This window comes from Lithobates pipiens, unplaced genomic scaffold (assembly GCF_037356315.1).
Source record: "Lithobates pipiens isolate NorthernLeopardFrog02 unplaced genomic scaffold, aLitPip1_a1.2 Scaffold_3, whole genome shotgun sequence".
Taxonomy (NCBI): domain Eukaryota; kingdom Metazoa; phylum Chordata; class Amphibia; order Anura; family Ranidae; genus Lithobates; species Lithobates pipiens.
In genome coordinates, this window is record NW_027507790.1 from 203,659,401 (window position 1) to 203,683,946 (window position 24,546).

Below are 24,546 nucleotides of genomic sequence, written 5' to 3' on the forward strand. Positions count from 1 at the left end.
GGTGGCCGGCAGACATCGGGTCTATAGGATCAGTGGATTGGCTCTCTCTACGTGCAGCGGGCACGCTCGCCCACAGTAATAAAAAAGGAGGGGCACGCACATAGTATCTAGGGCTGCCCTGCTGTAGTGTGTATGTAGTGGGCGGTCTTGAAGTGGTTAATGCTGCTAAACTGAACTCTCCTAAATGCAGGTAAACACACGGGGTAGATTTATTAAAATGGGTGCACGCAGAATCTGATGCGGCTATGCATGGTAGCCAATCAGGTTGTTCAATTAAGTTTTGGCAATAAGTCATGGAAACCGATTGGTTTACATGAAGAGTTGCATGTGATATTGCACACTCTAGTTTTAGTGAATAACCCCTAGTGAAAATGATAGCATTTACAATTATTACGTGCATTTAGGGCAGGTTCACACTTGTGCAGCGAGTTGCATTTTTCTTCTGCACAAGGGCATAAGAGCAAGGCCAAGACAGAGCAGTGCAACATGTATGCAATTTTTCAACACTGCTCTATCCATAAAAGCAGTTGAACTCATGAAAAATGCACAGTCCTCAAGTACCCCCAACAGGCCATGTTTTGGGAATTTCTCTAAGATAAAATAGCTGTCCAAAATGCCAAGCCATTGACTCTGATTTAAAGCACCTGTGCAAGATAAAGGAAAACCTGTAAACTATCAGGGAAGTAATTTGGATCAAGCGCACCATCTCCCTGTGCAAAGACGCACACAAATTTGCCATGGATTGGCGTTCCAGCGCACTCACATCCGCGGCCCTACTGAGCGGCGCACAAGCACACACATAACGCAAATTCCCTGACCAGCCTATAAAAGGAGCCTTAGCAGACAGACAAGTTGCTGGTTTGTCTCAGCTCACCTGTGTTCCTCTGCTTCCTGTTGTGACCCGGATTGCATGAAGACTACACTGATTTTCTCCTGACCTGACCCCTGGCTTGTTTAATGGACTTCCTGCTCTTAGCCTTGCTGGCTCCCGGACTGATACCTGTGTTTGACCCTCGGCCTGCCTCTGGATTATCCTCTGCACTCAGCCTTGCTGGCTCCTAGACTGATTACTTGTGTTTGACCCTCGGCCTGTTTCTGCACTTTTCTTACCTGTTTTACAGACATGCTTGCTACTTACCAGACCTTCACACAAGTTGAAATGGATAAGAACTACAAACTAGTTGGAGGTTATCTGCTGCTATTTCTAATGAAAAAAGTCTAAATGTGCATGCACATTAGAAGTAAACACTCTCTGAGACACGTTCAGCTCGGCTACTTCTAACTTCTAATTTATTCGTGGGCGGTGTTAATATTTTATACAGAAAGATACGTCATTGCTATGTCAGTCTAATTGGTACACCTTATTGGTTAAAATACAAGAGAAATGGAGAAACTTGATGCTTGAAGTTTGGTTGAAGCTGGTTCTGTTATCTGAAATGCCTTCTTCTAACGCGTGGGATGTAGGATACAGATGCCATTTTAACCACTTGAGACCCGCGCTATAGCCGAATGATGGCTACAGCGCGGATCTCCTTTTCCGGTACTACGTCTATTGACATAGTCCCGTGCACGAGCGGCCTGCGCGCCCCCCTGAGGGGCACGCGCGCTCTGTGATCGGCGAGTCTGAGACTCGCCTGATCACCGATCAGAGCAAGGGGTCGATCCCGACCCCTTATCACGTGATCAGCTGTCAGCCAATGACAGCTGATCATGTGATATAACGGAGCCGGTAATCGGCTATTATTCCTCCTCGCGCTGACAGCGCGAGGAGAAAAAAAAAGAGCCGATCACCGGCGGCCGTGATCGGGACATCAGTCCCGATCACGGCCAGCCCTGCCAGTGCCCACCTGCCCCCTGCCAGTGCCCACCTGCCCCCTCATCAGTAAAGATGATTAAAAAATAAGTGCCCCCCGTCAGTGCCACCCAGCAGTGCCCACAGTGCCACCCAGCAGTGCCCACAATCTGCCTCAACAAAGGTGCTGCACCCCAGTGCCACATATCCGTGCCCATCAGTGTCATCTACCAGTGCCCATCATTGCCCAGCAGTGCCGCCCATCAGTGCCCAGCAGTGCCACTTATCAGTGCCACCTATCAGTGCCCATCAGTCCCATCTATCAGTGGTACCTATCAGTGCCCTTTAGTGCCACCCATCCGTGCCACCCATCCGTGCCACCCATCCGTGCCACCCATCCGTGCCACCCATCCGTGCCACCCATCCGTGCCACCCATCCGTGCCACCCATCCGTGCCACCCATCCGTGCCACCCATCCGTGCCACCCATCCGTGCCACCCATCCGTGCCACCCATCCGTGCCACCCATCCGTGCCACCCATCTGTGCCACCCATCTGTGCCACCCATCCGTGCCATCTTATCTGTGCCCATCTTTGCCCATCAGTGCCGCCTTAACTATGCCTATCAGTGCCCACCAGTGCAGCCTATCAGTGCCCACCAATGCAGCCTATCAGTGCCCACCAATGCAGCCTATCAGTGCCCACCAGTGCAGCCTATCAGTGCCGCCTCATCAGCGCACTTCAATGAAGGAGAAAAATTACCTGTTTGCAAAATTTTATAACAAACTATTAGGCTGGGTTCACACCGCTGCGGGGGGAGAACCGGATGTGATTCGCACAGCAAATCACATCCGATCTCCGTAGCACTGCGAGTTCAGCCATACAGATAGTATGGCTGAACTCGCAGCTGTCCCGCAGCAAACTCGCACAGGACCCTTTTTTGGGTCCGCAACGGAATCGGATCGCATGGGGGTTCACACCATGCGATCCGATTCCTGTGCGAGTCGGCAGATCGCACTGCGATATGCCGACGGATCTGGGGGTGTCATTAACATAACATTGACACCCCCAGCCGTCCGCATAGGGCAGTGTGAACTGCCGGCGGGAGGTGAGCGATGCGAGAAAACGCCGCGGATTCGCATCGCAATAGTGTGAACCTAGCCTTAAACATGATTTTTTATTTATTTTTTTGCATCTTTTTTTTTGTTTGTTTAGCAAAAAATAAAACTCCCAGCTGTAATTAAATACCACCAAAAGAAAGCTCTATTTGTGGGAAAAAAATGCTAAAAATTTCATTTGGATACAGTGTTGTATGCCCGCGCAATTGTCATTCAAAGTGCATCAGCGCTGAAAGCTGAAAATTGGTCTGGGACTGAGGGGGGTTTAAGTGCCCAGTAAGCAAGTGGTTAAACTCCGAACAGAGAGCAAATCTGTATACTACATAATAAGGAGCATAGAAACATGTATACACATAAGCAAATAGACATTTTCTGATTATCATTATGTACATTAGATTCCTTAACAGTCCCCCCTAAAATGGCTATTTTCTTCTGTCTTCTTCTTCCTCATCTAAAGGTCCTCCTCACCTTGCCCATTCTCCTCAGCAACTCTTTTTAAGCTGTATATAGAGTTAGGCAACAACTAGTTCACTACCCCCCTCGATACAGCTGGAGAAGGGCAATCAGGTGCTATCTATCCCTATAACCCTATAGGTATATATGGGATAATAGGTTAATGGATGATATATACTATATAATGTTGTGATTTATTTCTTGTATGATAGCAGCTTGTAATTATTATTATTTTTGACTTACCTTGGTGGGCGCTGGGATCAGTGGGGAATATTCTGAATATTTTATGTTTTGGGTGTTTTCCAGTGATATCATTACTTATAACCCTATAGGATTGTGAGATTTTGGACAGGGGGTGACTGTAGAGGAGTGAAGGGTTTGTCATCCTCCATCATAAAAGGGTCCTCTTCTTCTTGGTGAAGAAATGTAGGTGTGCTGTTGTCTACAGCCTTGCTCATTAACTTCTTTACGAAAGGTAGAATACGTTACCCCTATCTGGGCGAGCACTTTTTGTCACCCACTCATCCAGTTAAAATATTGATCCCATGGGTCTGTAATACTGGAGTTCTTTTTCAACTCCAATGACAAATCTTCTAATTTCTTTATAGCTAAAGTTATTTTACCATTTGGGCCGGTATTATTAGGAATGTAGGTGCAACAGGTTCCCGTTTTTTCTATAATTTTACAGACACCTCCTTTCTCAGCTAACACCATGTCTAAGGCCATCCTGTTCTGGAATGTCATGTAGGAAGTGGGGGCTAACTGGTCAGCAATTCCCTGGAGGGCATCTTTAGTGTAATTCACAAATCTTTGTTGGTTATAGTATATGTAATTTATCCAATCTACATTCTTGTTCACATTTATTATGGGGATCAAAGACTCAAAACCAGCTTTTACCTGATCCCTGGCTTTGAATTCATCAGGGACCCCCCTTGGAACTCCTATAGCATCTATGTACACATGAGGGTCAAAGCTTCCGGAGAGAACTGCTCGCTTCCTCCTCTGACTGTGTGCTGGGTCAGTGTATGTATCAGGAGTATCTTCTGCTAGGATATGGAGGGGCATAATGACCTTTGCAAAGGCACATTCACCGGTCCAGATACCCTCTAATCTTGGCCTATGTTCCAACCCACTGTCCCTCCCAGGAACCACAATTCTGGCCCCAGTAACTGTCCGTAAAACACACATATATCCTTACCATCAGGGATGTCACTGTACCAATGGCATTGCCATGAAAGAGTCAAACGGACAAGGTACTATGTCACAGTAATCAAAGGTAAAGATGGTCACATATGTACCTGAAGAGTTATACCAAAATGTAATTATGTTATCATTTTTTGTGATGGCCACCTCCTGGGCCTCCCCCCTAGACCAAACAGAAAAAGGATATGCAGTATGGTCCTCATGAATTGGGCGGGATCTTGTAATCAGGGGTTGGAGCTTTCTTACAGTGGGAGGCGTGTATTCAGGTGTTCTTCCCGGCCAATTCGAATGAGGTGGCTGTGGTCAGCAAAACTTGGAATGGACCATCATATCTGGGTTCAAGAGAATGTTTTCTCACAAATTTCTTTACCAGCCCCCAATCTCCAGGCAGTAGTTGGTGTGTTCTTGTATCTAATTCAGGATCTGGAATGGAAGAAAACACCTGGACATGCATTTGGGTTAATTCTCGTAATAATGCGCTTACATAATTAGTCAACACATCAGATTGCAACTGTAACTGTTGGGAAAAGTGACAGCCAAGTCTGGGGGCTGAACCAAACAAAATTTTATAAGGGTATAGGGCATGTTTCCCCCCGGGGTGTGTGTCTGACACTGAACAGGGCAATGGGCAAACTGTCTGGCCGACTCATGTTAGTCTTTTGGGCCATCTTTAACATCCTGTTTTTCTAGTGTCCCTTTCATCCTTACTACCTTCCCGCTACTTTGAGGGTGGTAAGGGGTGTGTAGAGCCAACTGAACCCCCAGTTCTGCCCTTATCTTTTGTAAGGGTTGCTGTGAAGGCTGGGCCTGATTGCTCTCTATCACCTCTGGGACCTCAAATCTACATACTATCTCACTCAGTAGTTCCTTAGCTGTGGTCCTGGCAGTCATGTCCACCTCCACTAGGGCGTATTCGAATCTGTCACTCCTTTGGCATTTGGGAGTGATCAATTTGTATCCTCTGGAAGGGGTATAGAGCTTTTGCCAGGTGCTTCTTCTGTGCCTTTTCTGTACATTCTGGGTTACATTTGTTGCAGATAGTGCATGATCTGCAGAAGTTGTTGGTCAATGGAGTAACTCATAAGTTCATAAGAGTCTTTGTCAAGTGGGCAGCTTCATTTGCCCATTGCACCATGGCTGGGTACATACTCCTGGGTAGACAAGGCTTCTTGTTGCACTCGAATAGTCCATCTCTGAGAGTTCCTCCTCTCCGTTTCCAGCTTTCCTTCTCATCCGGACTTGCTGCTTTCTGTAATTATTTCAGATAAACTCTGTCCACTGGGAGAGTCTGTAGGATAAGCACTGAGTGGTCTTCTTCTACCACCCTGCTGTCCACTTCCCGTGGACCACTGGCTGTCTGTTTGGCAGCTGAATCAGCTAGATTGCCTCGAGCTTCCTTCGAGTTGAGTTTGTCGTGTGCTTTACTTTTAGAATAGTCACTTGGGTTGGGAGAAGCAGGGCGTCCATCAAGTCCTTGATGGCTGAGCTATGTTTCACAGGTGTTCCTTCAGCCGTCAGGAACCCTCTGTCCTTCCAGATGACACCAAAACCATGGGCAACGCTGAAAGCATATCTTGAGTCTGTATTAATGTTGGCTCTTTTTCCATCTGCCAATTTACATGCTGTAGTGAGTGCTTGCAGCTCTGCCACCTGTGCAGACATCACCGGCAGTAAGGTTTCAGTTTGGAGAACCGAGTTTTCAGTGGTGACCTGGATCCTGCAGGTATTTCACTCACGGCGGGGAGATGCGTGGTTTCCAGCTGCATTAGTTCGATGCAGTCATGGGATGACAAGTCAAGACTTGACTCCTCCTCCTTTCCCCCATCGAGAAGTGGAAGAAGGGTGGTAGGTTTCAGTGTTTGACAACGTAATAGAGTAATGCTGTCTAGAAGGTAGGAACACAGGAGTCTCAAGTGCCTGGCAGTGGACGGATGTTTCGGCTGGATCTTGGTTGAGTATGGGAGCAATGTCATGGGAGCAAGCAGAACGAGGCAGAGTCCGAGAGCCAAGTACGAAGTTTTGTCAAACAAGGCTTGTGCAGCAAAGACAGCTCGCACACACGATGGGTCTCCTCTTGCTATCGCATCCAGCCGACAGGAATAATATCCTATAGGGCGTAGGCAGATGCCGTGTGATTGGGTGAGTACACCTGTAGCATATCCCAGATGTTCGGATACAAAGGGCTTGAACATTTTGTCATATTCTGGGAGCCCTAGCGCCAGAGATGGTGTGCTTGAAGGCCTCAAAGTTGGATATTGCTTCAGGAGACATCTGGAAGGGGTCTGCTTTCAGGGCATCATACAAAGCTTGCATCAGTAGGGAGCCTTCTGGAATCCATGCTCTGCAATAGGAAATTAGTCCAAGGAAGGAATGAAGGGGCGTCTGGCCTTGTGGCAGTGGGATGTCGGAGATTGTTTTCACCCCGTCTTCAGTGAGGTGTCTTGTCCCATGGGACATGAGGGGCGTTGTTTTTTTTCTTTTGGTTTTCTTATCCTCTGGCCACCAACAGTAAATCGGACATTTTCATTGAGCGATATTCAGGGCTGGCCACCATCAGGCTTTTTCTGATATCTGAGTCCTGAGACGAAAGCAGATGATAACGTGTGTGTGCCTTTTCATAGAGGGAGAAGCCTAGATCATCAAAGGCCTGTATGAGTCTAGCATGATACTTCTCCACAGACTCCCCTTTATCTTGGGCAATATCTTGGACTGTGGTGGTCTGATCTGCCAATTTCTCCTTTGCCCAGTCACAGAGTTGTGCACAGAACTCCACGCCTGAGGTGTAGGAAGTGGCACTTGTAAGGCAGACATCATAGTAGTGCCGCCTGCATAACCGGCCAAAAGACATGTCCTGCTTTAATTTGGCATAGGCTGACCAAGTCTCTTGTATCCGCACTATCCTGCGGTAGAAGGGCATTGGCTGTTTCTCTGGGTCAGGCAGACTTGTCACTAAGGTTGCTGCTTGTGATGGGGTAAAAGCGACATACATCACCAGTGCCCCTTCTGGTAACCGAGACTGGTGTTGGGGCGGGGGCTGAGAATGGGCACTGTTTCTTACGGTTGTCAGCATACGTTTTTGAGATCCTGTCGGAACTGCGAGTCTGGAGCCTGATTGGGGGTTAAATCAGCAGGTGGCCTTGCTGCCTGTTGTTGGTCTTCCCACTCGGACGCTTCTTCATCATTAACATATCCGGCCTGTGAAGGTAGTGCTTCCGTATTGGGGAAGACAGGTGTATGGTAGGAACCATCCTGGTTTAGAACAGGAAGAACTGGGTATAGGCCATGGCTGGGCCTACTGGGTGTACCAAGATGGCCGCCGGCAGGAAGTGCACTGGGCTGTGCCTGAAGTGAGGGCTTAGGTGTACCTAGATGGCCGCCACTGGGAGTTGTCACAGTGGGTTGTGCTCGGGTTGGGGTGGTGAGAAGGGAGTGGGCGTAAGGCGGATGGCAGGGTTGTCCCTCTCCTCCTTTGTTCCAGTTTTTGTATATGGGGGTGGTACAGCCACATTATCAACTCTGTGATACAATTGTCAGCTTTCTTAACTTCCTTTATCCAATTTTCTTTATCACACATGATTCCTCTCTGTTTCTTTAGCAACATAACACAACTTTGTTAACTATTTCAACATCTTCTCTCCTCTTCACAATATCACATGCTAGCATTCCCTCTCTCTCTCTCTCTCTCTCTCTCTCTCTCTCTCTCTCTCTCTCTCTCTCTCTCTCTCTCTCTCTCTCTCTCTCTCTCTCTCTCTCTCTCTCTCTCTCTCTCTCTCTCTTTCAGCAGATGGCTTCAGAGGAGCATACAGGCAACTAATGGGTTAATACTCCTCTGACTGCTGTCTTATCAAAGAATTCCTAGGGTGGGGGCTCGCATCCCTGCGAGGGATGGTGTCTCCTTGCAGGCTCCTGGCTGTTCTATCTCTTCGAGGGTCTGCCCAAACCCCCCTTTCACTGGGTAATGTACATTTAATCTCAAAACTAGCACGTCAAAGGTGGTGGGGAGCAGTGGCTTATGGCCCAACTGATCCTTCAGGTAGCCACCTTCTCTCACCTTCACCAATCCCCAACCCTCCTTGTGTATGGCAAACAGTAATTCACAAATACACTCAGGACAGGACATTACACCTGACACTCTTTGAACTGCAAAGATAGCTCTCGGGAGAAGCTCACCTGAGTGGCAAGACTGCCAAATTCCAGCAAGCCTTCGTTCAATCTGCCCTATTCCGCAGCTGAGATTAACCCTCAGGAAAAGCTCACCCTAGAAAAAAGTTTATAGACATTTGCAAGACTGTCAATTCCACAAGCCTTCGTTCAGACTGCCCTATTCCGCAGCTGAGATTAACCCTCAGAGGTCCTACACAGCCAACCTCGAGTAGCCCGTCTATAAACGCCTGCAGAATTCCACCCCACCACTAGAGGCAGAATCTAGGGGTGAGGATGGACACACGCCTGCAGCTGCACTTTCAGTCTGCTAAATTTGCAGTCCTTCAGAATGACAGACACTGAACAGATAATAGTCAGCAGAAAACCATTAGCAGGTTTGTTAAAACAGCTCCAGGTGAGAAATAAGTTACCTGCCTCTTTAAACAATCGAAAGCAGCCAACAAGACAAAATCAACCGGCCCAACCAGAGAAATTGTACAATGGTAAGAATAAATATGCTTACCGTACTGTTAGGGCTGCACGCTTAACCCCTTTCTCTGATCTGGCCAGCTGTTCGATCCTGGAATGCGGTCTCCCTTCGATTGAAGCCTGGAGCCCCCCTAGTTCAGGGCGCCAGTTGAAATGGATAAGAACTACAAACAAGTTTGAAGTTATCTGCTGCTATTTCTAATGAAAAAAGTATAAATGTGCATGCACATTAGAAGTAAACACTCTCTGAGACACGTTCAGCTCGGCTACTTCTAACTTCTAATTTATTCGTGGGCGGTGTTAATATTTTATACAGAAAGATACGTCATTTCTATGTCAGTCTAATTGGTACATCTTATTGTTTAAAATACAAGAGAAATGGAGAAACTTGATGCTTGAAGTTTGGTTGAAGCTGGTTCTGTTATCTCAAATGCATTCTTCTAACGTGTAGGATGTAGGGTACAGGCGCCATTTTAAACTCCGAACAGAGAGCCAATCTGTATACTACATAATAAGTAAGGAGCATAGAAACATGTATACACATAAGCAAATAGATAATTTTCTGATTATAATTATGTACATTAGATTCCTTAACAAAGTCAGGCATCGCACTGGAGGCTTGTGCCTCTTGGTGCAACCCACTCCCTGTATCACCTCTCTGCATCTTGGCCTCGGCGAGTACCTCTTTGCTGATACAAACATGGCCTGTTGGGGGTACTTAAGGCTCGGTTCACACAGGGGCGACTGCGATCCGACTTCAGGACGCCCCTAGTCGCCTCAGGTCGGACAACATTTAAAAATCAATGTAAGTAAATGAGAGCCGTCTTAATGCACGCTACTGAAGTCGCCTCCGACTTCAAAATAAGTTCCTGTATTACTTCAATCCGACTTGAAGGCGACTTGTACCCATTGATTTCAATGGAGGTCGCCTCCAAGTCGGATCTCTGTCTATACGGAGGAGACTTTGACAGAATTATTAGCTCTGAAGGGGGAACAGTCCCAGCATCCTCCGGGACTGTGACATCGTAAGGGGGCGGGGTCATCATGTGACATCAACCCATGTGACCAACCCATGTGACATCAACCCATGTGACACTGCCCCTTGTCCCTATATAAGTGGCAGCGCAGCGCGTCCCTGGCATTGCGGCCGGAGAGAACGTCGAGTCAACATCTCCAGGAGGAGAAGAAGAAGAACGGAAGGCGGCGGCGGCGGTGACAGAAGACCGGGCCACCGCATGTAAAAGAGCTATAAGAAGGCGCCGTGGCCCAGCAGAAGAACCGAAGAGGGGGACAAGACCCCCGAAGTCGGAAGAAGAGGCCGCGGCGACGAAGAAGAATGCCGGGCTCCTCCGCTAGTAAAAGAGCTACAAGAAGATAGCGGAGGAGTCCGGCGAGAAGACCCCCGAAGACGGAAGACCCCCGGAGCTGTGCAATAAATTATTTTATCTTGTGTGTTGTGTTTTTTTTTTTTGTAATTTATTTTACAGGTGAATGGGTAGGGGTACATTGTACCCCATACTCATTCACATAGGGTGGGGGGCCGGTATCCGGGGGCCCCCTTTTTAAAGGGGGCTCCCGGATTCCGATAAGCCCCCCGCCCGCAGACCCCGACAACCAACGGCCAGGGTTGTCGGGAAGAGGCCCTTGTCCTCATCAACATCGGGACAAGGTGCTTTGGGGTGGGGGGCCGTACGCCCCCCCTCCCCCAAGGCACCCCCCCATGTTGATGGCACGCGGCCTGGTACGGCTCAGGAGGGGGGGGGGCGCCCGCTCGTCCCCACCCCCTTTCCTGGCCCGGCCGGGTAGCGTGCTCGGATAAGGGTCTGGTGTGGATCTGGGGGGGGACCCCTACGCCGTTTTTTCGGCGTAGGGGGTTCCCCTTGGAATCCATAGCAGACCTAAGGGCCTGGTATGCTCTCGGAGGGGGAACCCACGCCAAATTTCTGAAAAAAAGTTCCCCCCTTCAGAGCTCATTCTCTGATTGGCCACGGCAAAAGTCGCCTGGCCTGGGGCGACTTGTAAGTCGCCCCAGGTCGTGTCTCAAAGTCGTGTTCAAGTCGTCTCCAAGTTGCCTCACAAAATCGTCCTGAAGTCGTGTCGCCCCTGTGTGAACCGAGCCTAAGGACTGAGGTTGAGAACCACTGAACGAAGGCATCGGGAAGTAAAAAACAAAATAAAAAAGATAACTGGAAGATGGTTGACCTGTATAGTGCCAACTTGCCAAAAATGCAGCTAGATGTTTTATTTATATATATATATATATGTGTGTGTGTGTGTATATGTATGTATGTGTATATATATATATATATATATATATATATATATGTATATATATATATATATATATATATATATATATATATATATATATATATATATATATATTAGGGATGCAACAACTAACTATTATTTTCATAATCGATTATTTGTCCATTTATTGTTTCGGTTAACTTTAAAAAATGAAAAGTGTGGTGTATAATTTAGCTAACATGTAAAGTTTAAAAAAAAAAAGGCAATTTATTCTTAAATATCTCTGTATGCACTGGTAAATATAAATAACCAACTGTATGGTTAGGGAGTAAAATCTTTAATCCACTCTGAGAATAACGGACAGAAGAAATGTACTGTATATATTATTAGAGGTTGAATCTGGTAAATATCATCAGACTTAAAAGATCAAATTTTTTTTATTTATGTTTCAATGATTTTTATTGAAATTTTTGTAGAACAAGTAACATTGTTCTTGACATTTCTTTGAGCATTGCACAGTGATCATTAGATTTCCTAAGCATTTTGTATGTATGAAATGTGTCTTGAGTGTTTACAATCACAGTATTCGTTTTTATTACTATAAACTGTATAATGGTTTTCAACAATATTTTTCCCCCCACGTTTAAGGTAAGCATAGCCATCTTACTGTGGTACTTGCCGCCGTGCCAATCTTTTCATAGCCTATGACCAAAGGCAAACTCTATCCTATGATTCTCTGAGTGCTTCCCACCGCCCTGAAACATCGGCTCTACCCCCTAACATTGGAGGAGGCTGGCCCCCAGGTCCCGAGGAAGCCCCTTCCGGTCCTCCATAATCCTTATCTTGTCGAGAGAAGGGAGATAAACTGAATGAAGAGGGGGAGAGAGTAAAGTTTAGTGGAAATAGAGTTGCGGAAAAAAGGGAGAAAAGAGGGGGGGGGGGGCAGGGTTCCATGCTACATAGTTCATTCAGAAAAGGTCCCTGGTTGTGATGGTCCGAGGGTCGTTTGTCAAATAACTGATCCATGGGTCCCATACTTTATTAAACATTTTCATTTTATCCTGTACCATTGCTGTTAGTCTTTCATTTAGCATAAGCCATGACATTTTGTGTTTAAGTTGGTCAAATGGTAGGGCCGCAGACTTCTTGCTATCGTGATCCTTGTAGTCTCCCCAGTCCGACCATCGAGAGTGTGCAGACCGCAGCTACGTACTAGGCAGGCCACGACGAAACCTCAGCTCCAGATGTGGTCATGAGCTTTTATGCTCCAGGGCATACATATGACTGGGTTGCTGATGTCTGCGTCGCAGTATGCTGGGCCAGCAGCCACCCTGTACTGATCAGTGAGTGGGTCTGTGATGGAATGTCTCCCAGCTCTTCAGGACTGGTAAGTACAGCTCTCCCTGCCTCGGCGGGGCTGAGCAGCTGGGTATTCCCTGGGAGGTCGATTCAGGGATCCCTCACCTCCCTCTCTTCTCTCCCTGTCCCCCTCTTCCCCCCACTTCCATCTGGGGATGCTGCTGAGCGGTGTGTGTGTCTATGGAGGGGCTCTCACCGGGGGGGGGGGGGTGCGCTGGCTAGCTGTGTCCTGGGTATTGTTCTTCATGCCCCTAGAAGGTGTCTGTGAGGCCATGCTGATGTCCTGCGCAGCGCTGTGCTCACCGCTATTGTTTTCTCCCTGTACCTCATGGAGCTGCTTTCGGTGGCCATTTTAGGTGTGGGCAAGGGCAGCATGCTCTCCTGGGCTTCGGCGGCCATTTTTCCTGGTGAGTTTTCCTATACAGGACACCGGCGGCCATTTTCTTTAAGCCTGAACACGTTTTTTAGTGTTCTCTAGTAGCAGCATGTGCTCCTGTGCTCTCACAGCCATTTTCCCTGTGTTTTATGTCCTTGTGCTGGATGCTGGGCGGCCATTTTCTTGAAGCCTGAGCACACTTCAGAGCGTTTTTAGTACCATTTGCAGCTGCTTCCACCGACGCAGCACTGTTTCCTCTGCACCTGGGAGCCAACAGGGACTACAGGCAGTACTTGCTGGATAGCGCAGAATTCCTCAGGGTGGTGAGTCCGACAGAAAAGAGCCCCTCAGCCAGCGGCAGTAAGGAGGGTGGGACTGTCACTATCCTAAGTCCCCTTCGGGTGCCAGACAAGGTAGGGTCAGCCTGGCTTCAGAAACTGGTGTTTCTTCCCCCAAAATCTAGGCAATTGCAACCAGGTCACCTGCGGACTGCGCTGTGCCCATGGACACCCTGACGGCGGTCCTCAATTCGTTCGTTGCCAAGATGGAGGCGACACATGGGCTAAAGGGTGCAAAAAAGCGGCCCCTGCCCCCCGTCCTCTGGGGAGAGCTCTGACGAAGACTCGGGTCCTGCTGAGCCTGGTGACCCCTGCTCTGCCTTGTCAGATAACGCTGACCAGTACCATTTGGACAGTGAGGATGAGTCCCTGCCCGGGTCTGTGCGCGTTAAAGCGCTTGTTGGAGCACTATCACAGCTGTGCATGATACCCTGAAGATTCAGGAGCCAGCAGATCCCTCTGCTGATGTAGTGGCCCCCTTTAGGTCCCGCAAGCCAGCACGTTCACCTAAGGTGTTCCCGTATCTGACTTATTTTGACAAGTTAATTTACAGGGAATGGGGTCGTCCGCAACGGACCTTTTCGGGCCCCAAATCCATGGCGGTGCATTGCCCCTTTTTGAGGAAAGCCTTCTCAAGAAGTGATCGGCTCCTCTGGTCGTGGTCCCCCCAGTATCCAGGTTAAATAAAGTAACTACAATCCCATTAGAGGCTTCTCCTGTCTGCTTGGAACTAGCCGGCCAACTAGTGCAAGGCCTTAAGTACGTTTGTGATGCGCCCCTGAATACTCTCCCTCTGTTATCCAGGGCTTCAGTGTCAGCAGTGGTGCTGAGGCGCCTGATTTGGTTAAAATGCTGGTCTGCTGACCAAGCATCCAAAAAAGCCCTGACGGATCTTCCCTTCCTTGGCGACAAGCTCTTTGGATGACATTATTAAAAATGCCACTGGTGGTAAGAGTACCCTACTCTCACAGGCCAGGAAGGCTAAGGAGCCACGCCGTAGGCAGGGGCCCTCTTTTTCCCCTCGCAAACGGCTCTTTCGTCTGGCCGGAGCTTCGGCTAAACGTCCCCAGCCTGACAGGGTGACCATGGAAGGGCAAAAACATCCCTGGAACCACAAGCCCAACAAGCCTGCGAACAAAAGTTCTACTGCATTAAGGTTTGCCCACACCCATGTCTCGGATGGGGGGTCGCCTTCGGGAGTTTGCAGTCCGGTGGTCCTCTCGGCTGTCCGACCAATGGGTCTGCGATCTCAGGCTACAAGATAGAGTTCCTCTCTTGGCCGCAAAACAGATTCTTCCCCTCCAGCATACCTGTATCCCCGGCTCGCTGGGAGGCTCTCTTGGGGACAGTAAGGGACCTGCTGAGTCGCGGGGTGGTTGTACTGGTGCCGGAATCGTAATATTTCCAGGGATTCTACTCAAGTCTGTTTTTAGTCCCCAAGAAGGAAGGGGTACGTCCAATCTTGGACCTAAAAGCCCTCAATCACTTTGTGAAAGTGCACAGGTTCAGAATGGAATCAGTTCGCTCAGTAGTTGCTGCACTCCATCAAGGGGACTCCCTGGCATCCTTAGACATCCAGGATGCGTACCTGCACATACCCATATGCCTTTGTGAAATGGATATTTTATAGATAGGCAACTCCTATCCTCATATTGGTTAGTGGTTCCAAATTAATAATAACTACTGCAATAGGGAATAGACACAAAAGATATGCTCAGCATCTTTCCAAATAACTGTTCTCCTTTATTATGACGTATTTGAAGGTTTTTATACACATGATTATGTAGGTATCACATAGGCAGGCTAATTCTAATCAGGACTTGAAAGAATGCAAAACATGTACTAAAAACATTATTAGTGCTGTGTGCACAGTGAGGGCATTGTCCAATACATATAAAATAGAATACAATTATATACAGAACTTACAAATTTCCATTACACTTCGGCATCAAAAGTTTCTGCGCTTTGCAGTTGGGGAAGCCCACTACCAGTTTCTTCCTTTTTGGTCTGGCACCAGCCCCCCGAGTCTTTACCAAGGTATTGGCTCCAGTTTTGGCATTGCTACGGCAACGTAGAATCGCGATCATGGGATACCTAGACGATCTCCTCCTGTGGGCATCTTCCGCCTGCGAATTAGAGGAGGATGTGGCGATCACCATGCAGACCCTGCAAGAATTTGGGTGGCTGTTGAACCTAAAGAAGTCGGTGATTGTACCGACCCAGCGTCTGGAGTACTTGGGCTTGCTGCTGGACTCCAGGGAAGCAAGAGTTTTTCTCCCTTCAGAAAAGCTGCAGACTCTCAGATCTGCGTTAAAACTGCTGAGGATCCACAAGTGCTTGTCGCTCCGCTTCTGTATGCGAGTCCTGGGACTCATGGTAGCCTCCTTTGAGGCAGTACCATATGCCCAGTTCCACACCAGAGTCCTGCAGAAGGAGATTTTGACAAAATGGGACAAATCTCAGTTGGATTGACAGATCCAGGTGGGCCAGTCAGTCAGAGGTTCACTGATCTGGTGGCTGAGGTCCCCGGTGATTCAGTCCGGGAAGTCGTTCCTACCTCCTGAAGTGGACAGTGATCACAACAGGTACCAGCCTATCCGGCTGGGGTGGAGTGATGGGGGTTCAGTCGGCTCAGGGCCTCTGATCGACGGAAGAATCCAAGTTACCAATCAATCTGCTCGAACTAAGAGCGATCAGGCTGTGCCTTTCCACATGGTCGATGAGACTTAAGGGGCGTCAGATCAGGATCCAGTCAGACAACGCCACAGCTGCGGCATACGTCAATCACCAAGGGAGAACAAGAAGCTCAGCCGCCGTGCGGGAGGTCGCTCACATACTTCGGTGAGCAGAGTGACATGTACAAGCCCTGTCGGCCATTTACATCCCGTGAGTGGAGAACTGGCAGGCGGACTATCTGAGTCGACAGATGCTGGACCCAGGAGAATGGGCGTTGCATCTGGAGGTATTCAGGCTACTGCGCCTGAGGTGGGGCACACCAATCAATCAGAAGGTGCCGAGATTTGTGTCCAGGAGAAGAGATGGCTCCGTGGGATCAGTACCAGCTGCTCTACGCTTTTCCTCCACTAAAACTGTTGCCATGTCTGCTTCGCAGAGGGGAAGTCGAAGGGATCCCAGTAATGCTGATTGCCCAAGATTGGCCTCAGCATCCTTGGTATGCAGACCTAGTGCGTCTGGTGGCAGATGCCCCATGGCGACTGCCGTTATGAGAGGATGTTCTGTCTCAAGGTCCGAATCTCCATCCTGCTTTACCATTGCTGGCTTTAATGGCATGGCTATTGAGAGCCAGGTGTTGAGGAACTGTGATCTGTCGGACTCGGTGATCCCAACTATGTTGAGGGCACGGAAATCTTCTTCTCGGAAGATATATCATTGTACTTGGAAGGCTCACATCTCCATGTGTGAGGAGAAAGGATGTTATCCGTACTCCTTTTCTATAGCCAGGATCCTGCTGTTTCTTCTGCAAGGAGTAGACCAGAAATTGGCGTTAAGCACCATTAAAGGGCAAATTTCAGCCTTGGCTGTCTTTTTTTTTTTTTTTTTTCAGCGACCCCTGGCTTCTCGCTCATTAGTGAGTACCTTTGTTCAGGGGGTGCGACATGTAGTTCCTCTGGTGCGTCCACCGTTGCCCCCGTGGGATTTGAACCTGGTGTTGGCGTTTTAAAAACCGCTGTTTGAAAATATCAGGGAGATTCCCTTGTTGACTCTTTTCTAGAAAGTGGTCTTTCTAGCAGCCATAACATGGGCCAGGAGGGTTTCAGAACTGGCGGCTTTGTCCTGCAAGTCGCCTTATCTGGTTATCCACAAGGATAAGACGGTGTTGCGTCCGCAACCGTCTTTTCTGCCGAAAGTGGTCTTGGCTTTTCATATCAATAAGGACATTGTTACAATCTCTGTGTCCTAAGCCAAACACCCTAGGGAAGTGGACCTTCACACTCTGGACGTAGTTTGGGCTCTTAAGGTGTATTTGTCTGCCACGGCTCCCTTTCGGAAGTCAGACTCACTGTTTGTTTGTTTCGGTGGCTGGTCCAAAGAAAGGCATGGTGTTCTCGTTGGCCACCATTTCCAGGTGGATCAGACAGATTGTAGTGCAAGCCTACGCCTTGAAGGGGCAGGTGCCCCCCTTTTCGCTCATGGCCCACTCCACAAGGGCACTTGGAACATCTTGGGCCTTCCGACACTGTCGCTCAGGTGTGTAAAGCGGCAACCTGGTCGTCTGTCCACATGTTTTACCAGGTTCTACAATGTAGACAGTGCATCGGCTGATGCTTGTTTTGTCTGCAAAGTTTTGCAGGCGGCCGTATAGTTGCAGTTGAATATGCAATATATTTTCCTTTTTTCAGTATTTTTTTTCGATAAAAACGCAGTACCGTCAAGTTAATGCGCTGTTGCATTACATTCTGCAGTTTTTGGTGTGGTTGTGGGTAGTCACTCCTATTGAGGGTACCCTGGCTTTGTGGTGGATTTCTCCACGCACTGTTGTTTTTTTTTGTGGGTAATGTTTCACTAGTTCCCACTTGCCATGGTGGATGAAGTTTCTATACTGTTTTCCCACCCCTCGTTTGGCACTGCGTGGGGACGTCCCAATGGCTAAGTGAGGAGCTGTGTGGGTCGTGAATATAAGAGAAAATAGGATTTTTTGTACTCACCGTAAAATCCTTTTCTCTGTAATTCACCGACCGACACAGCACCCGCCCCTCTTTTTTCTCTTTACGTTATACTGCTTGTTGATGTACTGATGACTGCATGGCAGGCTGGAGGGTTGTTGCCCAAGGGACCGCCCCCCTGGGTGGAACTAAAGAGTTCTGAGTGTTGTATAACAACTAATGCCTAGTATTCTCCTAGTGGTGGGCATAACAACCCAATGGCTAAGAGAGGAGCTGTGTCGGTCAGTGAATTACAGAGAAAAGTGTTTTACGCTGAGTACAAAAAATCCTATTTTTCATTTTAAGAACGTTGGTTAAATTTTCTAATCGTTAGTGGGGTCAAATCGGCGTTTGTTTTCAACCACAGGGATGGGAAATTTTAGAAATGATAAGAAAACTTCTTGGTCAAAGGACTTTTCAGACAGTATGTGTGGTTTTTGTTCAGAAATTACAATCATTTCAAAACAACGTTAAAAGCAAGTGAAAATTTTAAGATTTTTTTTTCGTCTTAATATTCTCGTCTGAAAATTGATCCGTGTGGCCAGCATAAGGCTCAGTACACACCTATGCAGTTTGCTTTTGATTTGTTTCTGCAGTGCTTTTTGCTGTGCGTTTAGATTTTTACGCACGTGATTTTGCTGCGATTTGTGTTTTTTGCATTTTTTTAATGCCTTTTTGGCCAATTTGTTGTTGGGCAGATAGAAGAAACCCCACAAATTGCTGCAAAAATGTTACATGCTTTTCTGCAGCTTCTCCATTGAAGTATATTGAACCAAAAAAGAACAGTTTTTGCATTGAAAAAAGTCCCTGACCCTTTCCGAATATGCAGCAGCTGAAAAAAGCATAGATGTGAACGTTAAATGAACTGTAGTGCTTTTCTGAAAAAAGCACCAAAAAACACATAGGTGTGAACCAGGTCTAAGACATTTAGTAACAATGGGGTTTAAAAAAAATATTAATTTAGCCCTTTATAGTACTTATAATTTGTTTTACTGTGAAACAGTGAAAGTAATATTTACAGTAGCGATTGTTTGCTCTTTTTGAGCTCTAAAGGGCTATTTTTTTATTTTATTTTTTTAACCCCATTATGTTACTGGCCTATTAATCGATTATGAAAATAGTACCGTATATACTCGAGTATAAGCCGAGATTTTCAGCCCCTTTTTTTAGGCTGAAAGTGCCCCCCTCGGCTTATACTCGAGTCACCGCCGTCTGCCTACCTGATCTGCGTGTCGTGCAGACAGACGGCGGCCATTCCACTATTCAAAAGCTGCGCCTCCCTGTCTGTGATAGGCGGAACACTCAATTTCCCAGCAGTCAGTGTTCCGCCTATCACGGACATCCGCTCATCCTCATACTACGGACGAGGATGAGAGGATGTCCGTGATAGGCGGAACACTGACTGCTGGAAAATTGAGTGTTCCGCCTATCACAGACAGGGAGGCGCGGCTTTTGAACAGTGGAATGGCCGCCGTCTGTCACAGACGAGGAGGAGAGGTGCGGCTTTTGAAACCTGGCATGGCCGCCGTATGTTTTTTATACATGCAGATCGGTGCAAAATGGCACACAATGGCACACACAGGCTGCAGAAGGACAAAGAGGCTGCAGATTGGCACACGGAGGCATGCACAGGACACAGGTAGGCTGCAATGGACACAGGGATGGACACAGGGATGGACACAGGGATGGACACAGGGAGGTACACAGGGAGGTACACAGGGAGGTACACAGGGATGGACACAGGGATGGACACAGGGATGGACACAGGGATGGACACAGGGATGGACACAGGGAGGTACACAGGGAGGTACACAGGGAGGTACACAGGCAGGTACACAGGCAGGTACACAGGCAGGTACACAGGGAGGTACACAGGCAGGTACACAGGCAGGTACACAGGGAGGTATGCAGCTGCAGATGGGCATTGTTGACCCTCTTTTCCACTCTTTTAAGCTGTAACAGTAGCTGCTGCATGTCTCACCCTCGGCTTATACACGAGTCAATACGTTTTCCCAGTTTTTTTGTGGTAAATTAGGGGCCTCGGCTTATATTCGAGTCGACCTATACTCGAGTATATACAGTAATCGATTAATTTCATAATTGATTAGTTGTTGATTAATCGATTACCGTATTTATCGGTGTATAACACACACCCCAAGTTTAGGAGGGAAATTTAAGGAAAAAAAACTTACATTTAAATGCCCATCAATGCAGCCTTATCAGTGTCCATCTGAAGCCTTGTCAGTGTCATTTGCAGCCTTGTCATGCAGCCTGTCCATCATTGCAGCCTTGTCATGCAGCCTGTCCATCATTGCAGCCTTGTCATGCAGCCTGTCCATCATTGCAGCCTTGTCATGCAGCCTTGTCATGCAGCCTGTCCATCATTGCAGCCTTGTCATGCAGCCTGTCCGTCTTGCAGCCTGTCAGTCATTGCAGCCTTGTGCATCGTTGTCCCCTCAGTGATGTCGGCTTTTATTTTTAAAAATGGCGCCGTGAGATGTCCTGTGTATTTTGGCAGCGCCCGGTAGTTCTCGGCGGCTTTCGGCCGCTCTCGGCCCTTCTCGGCAGTTTTCGGCCACGGAGAAGGGCCGAAGGCGGCTGAAAGCCGCCCAGAGCCCAAAAATCAATCAGAAATCACGGAGGATCGGCGTATAACACGCACCTGCGATTTTCCCCTGATGTTAAGGGGGAAAAAAGTGCGTGTTATACGCCGATAAATACGGTAGTTGTTTTGGCCCTAATATTTATCTCCCAAAAGGGCAAAACATTAAATAAAGAAAGCTAAATGCACATAAAAAAATACAAGTAAAAGATTGTGAGTTTTTACCTGCATTTTTATGCACACAAGTGTGCCCTTGTATGTCTTTAGAAATGTCTTATAAGTGCATGTATGTCATTTCCAGTGAGAATGAGGCGTTAGGCAGTGGGCAGAACACTTTTGCAATAACAGTTGCTGCATCCTGTTTATTTGTGAACCCCGCCTTACAGGAGGAGCCAGTAGAGAGCGCTCGTGTCTCGTATAAGCACTGCTGGCTGTTTTCTGCTGTCAAGTAGAACTAGAATTATTTTGAAGGCGACTATTGACTGCAACCTTCTGTCCGTGAGCCAAGTTGTTAGACTTCTAGGGGATGGACAAGAATGGGCATATGTCTCCATTTGTTTCTGTTATTTGTTTGTAGAGGAATTTGTCTGGCCCCCTAGGGCCAGTTCACCCCACAATTTCTACATTTCTGCATGACTTCTGGTGCATTTTTGATGCGTTTCTGACACTTTTTTTTTCTCTTTGCCTCAATTCAGGATGTATGTTCTGTTTTACATGCATTCCTGTGCATTTACCATTAAATTTATTGTGATTCAGATGCGTTCCATACAGAAATAAATGCAGCATGTTCTACTTTTTTTCTTGACTTGACTGGAACGATCTGCACTGGTGTGAACTAGGGCCATTAGAATACATATAAAACACTGTGCAATGTATTTTTGATAACACACACTGGACTGCATCTGGTGGGAACCAGCCCTAAAAGTGCCTGAAGATATGAGAAATCAATAAGTCCCTTATAGCTTCAGTATGTGTTGTTATTGTAATTTGAAAATGATATCATGGCACCATTTTATTTATTTTTTTGTGAACCACTTGCCGACCACGCTATAGCCAAATGATGGCTACAGCGCTGCCGGACAGTTTTGGGAAGCCATCATATGACGTTCTCCTGTGATTGCGCACGATGTGACGTGCTCTGTGATTGCAGTGTCTTCCGAAATCTTCTGATCACAGATTGAGGTAAAGAGCCAACCAGTGGCTCTTTACCACATAATCAGCTGTGTCCAATCACAGCTGATCACAATGTAAACGCAGGCCAGTTATTGGCACTCCTTTCCTCAGCTGACAGCATGAGAGATGCAGCGAGCCGATAACTGGCTTGTGTACAAGGGATATGTTCACGAATAATCAGTGCCCTGATTATCTGCGCAGTTCAAACAGTGCCCACCAGTGCTGTCAGTGCCACCTACCAGTGCCCATCATTGCCCCCTGTCAGTGTAGTCTCATCAGCGCACATCAATGAAGTAGAAAAATGTACCTGTTTGCTAAATTTTATAACAAACTATGAAAACTTTTTTATTTTATTTTTTTAAATTGTTGGCCTTTTTATATTGATAAAAATGTTTGGGTGTAGTGTAGCATGACTGCGCAATTGTCATTTAAAGTGTGGCAGTGCTGGAAGCTGAAAATTGGCCTGGGCAGGAAGGGGGGAAAAGTGGCCGGTAGGCAAGTGGTTAAAGTGGTTGTATATCCGCAAAAGAAAAAAAAAAACCTGTAAGGCAAAGACATAATGGCTTATTATGAAATACTTACCTTAGAGCGAAGCCTCCCCATCCCGGTCAGCGTCGAGGGTGCTGACATTTCCCCCTCTGCGTTTCTTCAGAGTTAGCGGCTTGGTGCTGTGCGTGGGAGTCCTCCATTTTGACATGATACCCCGGAGCTTCACTGCGCATGCGCGCTGACGTGTAGGTTTAGGAGGTATTAATTTAAAAAAGGGGTATACAACCACTTTAATGCTTAAAAATTACCAGCTCTGTGAACTCACTTTTGCTTATTTTTGACATTTTTGTTTGTCTCTCATTTGACAGGACTGTGCTCAGTATCTAAGTAAAACAGTAAAACAGTGTGGGGCAATTTTATTTCCCCCCCCCCCCCCCCACGTTTTTTTTTTTTCTTTGGTGAAACTTGTTTGAAATGTTAATTAGTTTGTGCTTTTATATTCGTATTGTTTGTTAGGTTTGTGGCATTGGAGGTTTCAAGCCCAGTATGGATGAAGATGAGAAGCCTTTGATTGTTTCTTCGCTGTATGACGAATGTGCACGGAATCACTTTGCTTCAGCCGATGCGCGAGTCAGAAGGTACATATTTTTGGTCTCTAAAATGCTTCTTTATAACAGCTGTAGAGGAAATGTTGACAAAAAGCAATAATACGATACCAGTAAATGTTTGTCTTTTTTTTTTTTTTTTTTTTTAAATGGCAATTTTTATCATTTTTTTTCATTATGGTAAAAAATGAAGAAAAGAACATACAAAGTTATAAAACACAATGTTCATAAGTAGCACCTACTTAGAAAAAATAGACAAAAAAATAGGAGAAAGACATGGTAGTCGCGCATAATATAACTACAAGTAGGGAATATAATACTAGAGCAAAATTGCTACTGGAACATTGTAACATTGTGTTGTATTATAGTGTAAAATAAAACATATGTAACACAGAACAGAGAAAGAGAGGTGTCATCAAAGTGGCCTATGTACTGATTCAGGGTGGGTCCTCCTGGAGATGCCATATGTCCCAGACCTGATTTGCGGTCTTCCATTCTATCTTGCAGTCTGGCTGTCATTCTCTCCATCAGCTCCACATCCTTAACTCTGGCATACAAGGCATCAGAGGATGAAGGGTGACACTGCTTCCAATGGAAGGCGATAAGACATCGTGCAGCTGTAATAATGTGGAGGAGCAACTTCTTGTGAGGTTTGGGGATTTTAAGTGGAGAAATGCCTAGCAGAAAGCATTTTGATCTCATAGGGATAGACACCCCAAAGAGGCGACCCAGAATCTGGTGGGTCGAGTGCCAAAATGGGGTAATTGGTGGGCAGTTCGAAAATATATGGATGAGAGTGCCTTTGTCCCTTTGGCATCTTCAGCAGCGATCAGTACTGGAGGGGTAGATGGTGTGCCTAACATCCGGAGTCGGGTACCAAAAGTAGAGAATTTTATATGCATTTTCCTAACAGAGAGTATTAAATGAACTCTTAGCGGCCTGAGACCAGATTACACGCCATCCCGTGAAATCTCCTCATTTAGCGCCTTCTCCCATCATAGCACGTATGAGTGTTTACCTTGAGTTGGAATGGAGTAGGCATTTAATATCTTATAGATGTCAGAGATCATTCCCCTGTGTGCTGGGCCTTCTAAAATGATACGTTTAAAGGGGATGGGGCAGAGAATTGCAAATTTGGAGTAGAAGTTTGAGCATAGTGACGGATCTGTAAATAGCCATAAAACACCTGGCGGGGTAGGTCAAATTTAGCTTGGAGTTCAGCAAATGGAAGCAGTTTACGGGATCTGGGTTCTGCTAGCTAGCCAAAGTGGAACAGATTCTTTGACGCCCAGGGAGAGGACATGTAGGAAGGGAGGCTGTCAGGCAGCTTGGGGTTATACAGAAAGGAAGTCAGCAGTGATTTTTCTGAGGAAAGGGCACACTGGCAGGACAGTATGCGCCAAAGTGTCCTGAGCAGGGACATGGAGCCCAAGAGTCAGTTATGGTCAATCTTCACAGTCGCATTCCAAAGTAGATTGTTAGGTTGTATAGGA

At 47.0% G+C, this 24,546-nt stretch overlaps 1 protein-coding gene across 1 annotated transcript in view; it reads left to right on the forward strand.

Annotated features, from left to right (window-relative positions):
* Window positions 1–24,546, forward strand: part of SLC38A9 (solute carrier family 38 member 9) — a 252,387-nt gene that overhangs the window by 22,033 nt on the left and 205,808 nt on the right. Inside the window, exon 2 of the mRNA XM_077462717.1 lies at window positions 22,965–23,086. Coding sequence (XP_077318843.1) covers window positions 22,995–23,086 — 92 coding nt within the window. The 5' untranslated portion in view covers window positions 22,965–22,994. The remainder of the gene's footprint in view (window positions 1–22,964; window positions 23,087–24,546) is intronic.